Here is a 9,472-nt window from a genome sequence, read left to right as displayed (position 1 = left end):
AGGATGACAGAGATCATGTATCACCTAAACGTATGACCTCATTTTTGAATACCGCCATGGTTCATTTTTTCAAATGGGAATGTTGAAAAAAAAAATTGACACGAGTTGAGTGATGAGGTTCAGAATAGCTAAGATGTTGGTTTTTTAAAAAAACTGCTTTTTTACGGATGTCCAGGTTCGGCAAAAATGTTCTTAAATTGTCGGCAAAATGTTCTTAAATTTTAATCAATCTTAATATATCAAGTAGGTCGTCAGAATAGGGATTTGGATATTACAACTTTTGGTTAAAACAAAACGCATATGCTCGTGTAACATTTTCAGTCAAAGGTTCTAAGTTTGCTTGAATGAGTTAAAAAGTGAACTAAAATGGAGGGATACAATTTTTGAAAATAAAAACTAGTGGAAGTTTCAGTCCCTGGAAGTGGATCAGAATGACGTAATTGTCACCAAAGGACCTATTTGGGGTCAAAACTGAAAATGGAAATGTAATTAAAAATGTTTACAGGAACCATTAGGATAGAGTGCATGTCAAAAGTTGTCTGTTCACGTCAATGATGTTTCTTTTCCTAGCTGGGGTCTCTTGGTTGCCAAGGTAACCGTGCGCCATTCTGAGTGATCTACTCGTAGCCATTTTGAATCCAGCACATGCACATGTGCACATCTCTAAACTCTTATCGCTTATATGTCTTGGCTCTAAACACCGACCTTACATGCATTTCTTGAGCATAGTTTTGTATCTGGGCAAGGCCATATTCTGCCCACCAATGCGATCTCCAGACCATTGCCTTCACACGTTTCGCCGGAAGGTGGTATTGTCGTAAGCAGCGAAGGCAAACAACAGCTTAAAACACAAATTCCTTGATGTCTCACCAAGACTCTAGACCACTTCATAACCCACGCGGGAGCTTAGGCGATATGTCTGATAAAATCGGGTTAAATAATGGCTGATAGGTCCAACAAAAATGCCGGAGCGACCCAGTCTGTGAGCACACGCCGGGCTGGCCAGAATCAACAATACAACGTAAAGGGTTTCTTAAGGAGAAAAGTTTCTTTTGCCAGCTATCACAATGATAATGCATGGTTGCGTTAGCGTATGTTCCGTCTGTCTGCTCGTCATGTATTTAGGATGTACGTATGCTGACTTAGACAAGCTATGTACGAGTGAGAGGAGAAGGGAGGGTCCCGTCAGCGGCTCTGTCTGCGGGGCAAACCTGGTGCAGATAGTCACAGACATTTGCTTCCCATACGGCATCAATGGCGCCAACAAAAAGAGAAGCGTTATAAGTGAGTAGTAAAGTCGACACTGTTATGTAGCTTTATCAAATTGACTGATTTTGTTAATGTGGACGGCGGTTTTATATGAGGTACCTAGTAGCCTTGTCTGAGTTAAGTCTATTATTTATAAATCTCCAACTTTCAGCTACAGTTTATCTGTATGCATTTTTTGGAACATAGTGGTCTTTGAATAAATGTATATTGTTTGTCTAGACGTAAACTATGTTTCCCGAGGGCTCACTCACACCATAGCCCGGTACACGTGTACATTTAAACGCTATACGTCACCACTTTCTGTGATTACATTAACCAACATAACAAATGTATGGATCACAACTTCTATCATTTCAGTGAGCGAAGTTTCGGTATAGGTACAAACACCGTTATCAAGCATTTTCTCGAAGAAACTATAACTACGACGTGTATAAATGTCGACAAAAATGTGCAGGATATATATTAGGACACCCTGAATATAGCATATAATTATATTTTTGAATACGAATGAATTTGTTTGAGTAATAAATCTTCTTTAAACCGTTGTCATTATTTTGAAATATATATATAAAGATATAGTTAGTGAAAGAAATTTGCTGGAAATTTTCAACGAAATTCAGATTATATTATACTATTTTGTATAGGAGAGTAAGATATTTGTAAATGGTAGAGCTAAATCAGAAAGTAGCAATTGGTCATTCTGTTAAACCTGCTCCAAGTCTATAGATAAATCACTCTAATGTAAGGGCATAAAATGATTAATATACAATATAAATGGTTACACCTCTGGTATAACCTTCTTGATTGCAGTGTTAAGCAAATTTTTGACTGCTACTCTGTTTATGAATCCCTCTTAATTTTGTGCTTTATACCTAGATCTCGGGTGGTTTGTGTTGAATGTTGTTTTGGGAGTTGGCCTTGCGAATGTTGATCCGATACGTTCATTTTGGTTGACAGTTGGTATATACACATTTTTAACATAAAAAATAGCTTATGTATGCTGACAACATATTGTGTAGTAGGAACATTATGTATGTCAGCAGACATTGACCATAAGCGTGGTATTGGATCTTCGTCCACGTCACGTCGACCGGAAAACGACGTCCCAAGTAGATATAGCTGTCAGATCCACTTCCAACACAATGGTGTTCAATCGTATCGCGAAATGAGATGTTCACCGGCTTTTACGCGATGACCGAAAAATGGAATAGACTTTAAAGACCCTTTGTAATACAAACATGCATGGGATTTTTTTCTATCCATACCTTCCTCTTTCCTCCCACCATAATGCTGGCCGCCGTCGTATAAGGGAAATATTTTTGTGTACGGCGTAAAAAAAAAATCAAATAAATTCTATTTCTAATAAATTCTGTATTTTCCATTGTTCGCCATGAAGATATGTCGCCACGCCTTTGTTAGCTGGGTCATGTTTGATTCATTGCTTGATACACTGAACACAGGTCATCACTTTGTGAAAAAACACATTTAGCATGTCCTTTCCGTTCTAAAGCGCATTGGTTATTGGAATGTTTTCCTAGGTTATAAATCTATATCAATATTTCATCTAAAATCTGTTCGGCAGTAGACGGCATCAATAACATTGGCATTCCTGTGCAGGTTTACTATTTTCTCTTCCTGAAGATATTAACATGAGAGTGGTCGTGTGTTTCCTCCGGTCTCTGCCCGGTTTCCTCTCACCATAATGCTGGCCGCCGTCGTATAAGTGAAATATTCTTGAGAACAACGCACAACACCAAATAAATGAACAAATAAATCCTTACCTTATTAACCGACTGTTATTTATTCTATAAGAACACGACCAACTACGAGCGAATGAGTGAGTGAGCGAGTGCTTGGGGTGTGACGTCGTATTTAACATTTTTTCAGTCATGTGACGACGAAGGAATCTTTAGAATGCATGTAATGAGCCTCCTTGTTGCAGGACGGATTTCCACCGTTCTTTTATCTAGTGCTGCCTCACTGAAACGCCTTACCGAAGGCAAGCCCCGCACGAGCCATTTTACTGATACGGGTCAACCAGTTGTTGCACTATCCCTTTCATGCTGAACGAGCGAATGAAAAACAACCATTTAACATCATAAAGCTCGCACCTTTGAAGAATCCCAAATGAAACAAAACTCTAGGAAAGAAAACTGACAAGGCTTAGAGAATATTTGTTAAGATTTTTTCCTTAAACGTGTTAATTCGACAGAAAAACGGTACGAGTTTCCTATCCCATCTTATACGGTAAGGTAGATGGCTTTCTCTTAAGAATTTGTCAACAATCCATATATGAGTCGAAATGTGCAAAAATGTTTTGCATCTGCTGTATACATGACTGAAATGACAGTAATGTAAAATATCCAGAAATGTTCGTGCTTCTGATATGTTGTCGCGATGTATATACGTGTATCACAACTCTGAGGCGATTTGTTGCTAGTTTTAACGAATTTTTGTGACGATATAAATTTTTTTCCAGGAAGCTGATTTGTATACGAACCCATACAAATAACATTAACTACACGTAGAAAAGGCACTCTAAGACGCACAAAAGTTGCGTGTGAATTGAATATCTAGTTGGGTCGTTGTTGTTATTTAATTGGCTTGTACAAATATCCAGGTTATCGAGGTCGACACAGCCTTATTAAGCTTCGGTGTAAATATGCTCTGATGACCCACAAGAGCATTATCTCGCGTCACTCTCTTGTCTCTCCCTTTCTCTGAAAACACGATTAAATCCTTAGATCTATCCACATGCCTGTATCAATGACCGGGTGACATTTTCGGGGGTATCGTTTCGCGTCGAGCCATGGATAGAGACAAAATAGTCGCAAGATTTCCCAATTACTCGCATGATATGAGCTCCCACAAAGAGTGAGAACCAACCCAATCAAGGCTACATCCGCCAAGGATCTCAGGCAAATCGATGCCCTGTCCTTTACTATGGAGTTTGCATGAGAAAAACATCACAGACAAAGGTAGTCAATATAGGTAATCTATATTCCAGTACTGACCAGATAACAGCCAGGTCAGGTCACTTCCGTCCTCACTGCGAATATGTCACATAGGCTGCCAAACTGAATGCTTTCAAGTAACACGCGATCCGCTGATATGACCGATGTAATTAAGACAATTACATAACCATTAAGAAATTCTCGTGTGAAACATAAAATCTAAGAAAACAAATTCATAAGTCGCTTTTTATGTCAAGAAAAACAAAAGAGACATGTCCAAGTAAGATGGTTTATGGGGACTGAAGTATAGAGATGTCTGACATACGAACATATCTATCATTGTTAAGTTTGTTCGTGAGTATACATGTATATAGACCAAATGGAGATTAAATATGACTGAATAATAACAGTGCACATCGCCATATTAACTATTATTTCTACTGATAAATTTGCTGGCTACCTTAACCAACTTAATGGAAATAATGTCTGCCATTTTAAGCCTTTGGAGAAACCTAGAGTATCCATAGACAATGTGTCACAAATCACACTTTCGATCTGCTACTATTTATCGTATAAAACTACCATCTGTACGTACCATGAAGGCAGTTGTTAGCAAATGTCATTCTGAGACGATATAATTTATTTGGGTCGAAAGGTTAGATCAACACACACAACCTCAAGGCTTAAGATGAGACGCAAGTTTTTAAATGACAGTTATTGCTGAAACTGGATGCGAGGCGTCGCTCAACTCAATAATTAGTAAAGACTAGTAATCGAACGCATCCTATCGTAACAGGTAAATATTTACCGTTTTACTCTTCATGTGTACTAAACATATCATCCGGAAATTTCAGCTCTACTCAACCTGAAATTGTGTAGGACGAACAGACAATAGTTACTCATCATGGTTGGAAAATTAGTAGGTCTGTCGGCGAAACCTCGCAGACTTAGCAGACGAGATTTGATTGGATATAAATTCAGCCAATCGTAACAGAGTTGAAAACGAGATCAAGCGTACGAAATCAATACCTTGACCAGATGGGAATGCGAAAAGTTTTCTCACGAATTTTATGGAGATTGCTTTTAAGGGTGTACACGGCTAGAAACATTTTGTGTTTCTGCTAATAAAATATCACTTTTGTCCGCTGTCGTTCGCAGAGAGCCTGCTTGACTGCTGATAAAAGCTGGGTGGAATATTCACCGATGCTGGTCATCAGTGAGAAGAATGCAACGTAGCAATAATAGCTGATCAAACTGATGGGCAGACGAATGGCGGACGACCTTGATCATTATATGTATGTATAGAGATGAAAGGCGAACTTTCGGGTATAGTTCGATTCAGGATTAGTTAACTAAGAACCCTAAATGGACGTCTATGTTGCCTTCTGACCTTGTATTTCTATTACAAACTACATCTAAACTTCCAAACGATTCTGTTTTCACAAACGTTTATATTACGGTTGACGCGAAGTTAAGCCTCCACTAGCACTAAATGGGATGGCTGACATATAAAGTATTATTGTCTAGTATGCCATTAATGCAAAATCAAGGAAAATTTCCATCAAACGAATAAATTGTTTCCATCAGTTGTTGTAGTTGTGCATGTCATGAAAGCTTATTGGGTCATTCTAATTAAATTTATCTTTTTATTTTGCGGCGTACATAAGAGATGCCGCCGAAGAGATTTGTTTCCTCATTGTCTACATGTACATACGTAGTTACATTATATTTATTGGTGGTGGAGATTTGAGTGTTATGGATAAACTACAACCTTAAAATAAATATGTACTTGACAGAGACCAAAACCTAAATCACAGTCGAACCTAACTTGCATGAGCCTATATTTGTTACATAGTACACCAGCACAATTGTACGTGGGAATGTCTGCCAGCATCTGTGGACGGTCGTGTCTTCTCCGCGCACTGTCGACTGTAATGCTGACCATCGTCGTACAAGTGAAATATTCTTCAGTACGGCGTGAAACACCAATCAAATAGATAAATAAATTAACTACTGGACTTTTCCCAGTCACAGTCTACATCGCTTATTCAACTTCCCAACTTACATTTTCACAAGCTGTTCCACACCATTTATAAATCGTCCATTTCTTAAATAATGCACATTATATCTAAATAAATTTTAAAGCATATTACACAATGAAAAAAGCTGAGGTGGGTTGTTATTTTTTGTATTCTATAAACCCAAAATAATCGATGGTAGCGCGGATCAACATAAAAATCTTTACAAGGCAAAAGAATAAATACCAAAAAAATCCCATATTAAATTCAACACCAAATCAGTATAAGATTTCTTAGCTTAGGGAGCTGAAAAACAATGAAAATAAAATTGTTATGACAGAAGCATTCGGTTTACGGAAGCTAGAGTATTATGTTTGAAATGGAAATTTTATAAAGTTGTATGTGTCAAAGAATTTTATAAACAGTGATACAAGTGATTGTTATATCGCTCAGAAAAACATAGCAATTTGCGACAAAACAATGACATCAGAACTGACAATGGAACTGAGTATTTTTATGGTTACTCGGTCTTTGTGAAAGACGAATCTATTATTATGGCTTTCTGCTTTGTGCTCATCACCAGCCATTTGGCACACTATAAATAAACGCCTGTGCTGTGCAATATTAGGAATATCTGATTCCTTATTAAATCTCATGTTGCATAAAGTATCAAGTCTCTAAATACTCTGACAAGAGCATTCACATCGTATCTCCTATGAGACAGTGTGGTAATAGTGGAGTCTGCACTTCATCCGCATCGACCGAGAAGGTTCATAATGTTTCTGATAGATCTTTGAATTGTTTCATCTTTCCCATCTTAGCCTTAAAAAATACAGATCTATACTCTTCCATTCACTAATCTGGAACTAACACAAATGTACCTGGTTCATCGACAGCAAGACAAACTTCGCTAACCGCCATTATAGATTCGAGACGTTTGCATTCGGCATTGTCCGGAAAAAAGATAAACTCTTGACAACTTGCTTGTAAATCTCAACTTTAATTCATGTTTTAATAATGAACACAAGGAATTATAAGTAACCACTGTGGATAAAGAAAATGATCTGAACTTTAAGGAGAGTAGTCGGGTTCACCCTAGTAACGGAGTCACGTGATTCTGATGCTTTCCGAGTAGATGCGTCGGTTGTGTTATTTGTGTTTTTCCGATGTTAGGGTCTTTATTATTTCCATATACTGATGTGATATGAATTCAGAATTACTTCAAGATCATTGTAAACCTGTTCTCACCAAGTATAGCTTTGACACTATGAGGACAGCGAAACGACAGGACCGAGCTCTTGGCTAGAGAACGTGACTATTCAGAGCGGTTTGGTCAACCGATCTCAGTCAGGCCATTCAAGCCATTTACCAATGAGTGTTCTGATCACTTTTTGCGGCTTTGTTTGCGGCTTTAAGTCAGAAGGTCAGTGTTATAGTATTGAAAATTCATCAGTACGGCCTTAAACATCAATGGATATATATATATATATATATATATATATATATATATATATATATATATATATATATATATATATATATATATATAGTGTTGTGTTGGCATTAAGATAGATTAATCCACGTTTGACGTCATAGCTGCTGATAACGATTACTCCTATTCAATATCAAAACCAAACAAAATTAATTCTTTCAATTTCCAGGTACTGCAGAAGATGTGGGCCTGAAGGAAATCTTTTTGAACAAGAGAGACGCCTCAACTTACCTGAGTAAACGGACATTGTACGAAAAGGGCATCACATGTGAATGTTGTTATCACAGGTGTCGCTTCAGGGAATTACAACAGTACTGTCGCTCCCCTAACATCTATGCCAAAAGGTCGACCGATTCTTAACTGAAGCGAGGGCAGAAATGCTGTACTGACTCTGGTCCGAAGTCCATTTGAAGAGCAGCATCTTCTCTAAATGATATAAAAGTGGTGTTGTTATGCCAAATTTGAACTACCATAGGAATCGTCTTATTTATAGTGTGATGTAAGCTGCATGATGGTATCTTGTTTGCACAATATATGTTGTACTGTTTTTTGCTTAATGTAGATTCTGATGTTTTGCTTTCTGTTTTTTTTTTATCTGTTTTTGATTTTATACTTGTAAATGGATTATTTTTGATGGTAAAATAGCAGAAAAAATAAAAAAAATCATTGTGCACTATTCCATGCAGTGTTATTTATTTACAAATATATTTCTGTCGAGTGCAATGTTTGGTCATAGACTGGTGTAAGATATGCTTGCTTTCATTCTTACTTCGCTCATTCTGGACGGTGTTTTTATCGCAGGCCTGTGCCAATGTCGACATGCTGCCTCAGTCGAGCGCTATGTCGAAAACACCACACATGGTTGTACCTCACTAAATCGCTGTGCAATGACATCAGATCTACCAGGATTTGACCTATACCTTTACGCTCAACGACAGGAAAGGAGAGTACCTAGATTACCAGATTGAGGATTAACATGGACATAGATCGACTTTGTATTAATCCCACGTGTCTTGGGCATAAACCTATTTGGGATCAGTCCCTTATCCATTGAACATGAATTAACTGAACTAGGATTAATCCATTGTCTACTGAACATAAAACTACTTGCGATTAACGCCTTGTCTTCTTAGGCCATCCGAATTTTGCTTTGTTTTTTGTCATAAGGAACGGACATATACAGAGTTGGAACTAATCCATTGTATACTGGACATTAAACGGCTTGGCATTAACCCCTTGTCACTTGGACATAAACCAGCCTTGGATTAATCCCTTGTCTTTTTTAATTGAATCGACCTGTTGTTAATCCTTTGAGATTAATTCCTTGTACACTGGGTATGAAACAAACTGGGATAAACCCCTGCTGTCTTGGGTATAAACCGACTTGGGATTAATCCCTTGTCTCTTGGATTTGATTTCGTTACTTCGTAGACATGAAGCGTTTGAGGAATAATCAATTGTCACATGGACATGAATTAATCGAACAAATTAATCGCTTGTTTATGGGACCAAAATTGTTTGGGATTAATGCAAACTCTTGAACATAAACCGCTCTGATATTAATCCGTTTTGATGGACATAAACCCACTTGAGATTAATCCTTTGTCTCTTGGACATGAACCGACCTGGCATTAATCCCTTGTCTCTTCGACATGAATCGACTTGAGATGAATCCCTTGTCTCTTGGACATGAATCGACTTGCGACCAATCCCTCAGATCTTTCTCCTTTTTAAAGTTG

The 9,472-nt window shown here is 37.8% G+C and overlaps 1 protein-coding gene across 1 annotated transcript; it reads left to right on the top strand.

Moving 5' to 3' along the window:
• Positions 1 to 983: 983 nt before the first annotated feature.
• Positions 984 to 8,402, top strand: LOC135461654 (con-Ins Im2-like). Its single transcript, XM_064738841.1, has 2 exons — positions 984 to 1,284; positions 7,903 to 8,402. The coding sequence occupies exons 1-2, from the start codon at positions 1,068 to 1,070 to the stop codon at positions 8,091 to 8,093; spliced, it is 408 nt and encodes a 135-aa protein (XP_064594911.1). The 5' UTR covers positions 984 to 1,067; the 3' UTR covers positions 8,094 to 8,402.
• Positions 8,403 to 9,472: the final 1,070 nt, after the last annotated feature.

The sequence above is a fragment of the Liolophura sinensis genome, chromosome 1 (genome assembly GCF_032854445.1).
Source record: "Liolophura sinensis isolate JHLJ2023 chromosome 1, CUHK_Ljap_v2, whole genome shotgun sequence".
Classification (NCBI taxonomy): domain Eukaryota; kingdom Metazoa; phylum Mollusca; class Polyplacophora; order Chitonida; family Chitonidae; genus Liolophura; species Liolophura sinensis.
This window is presented reverse-complemented; position numbering and strand designations above follow the sequence as displayed.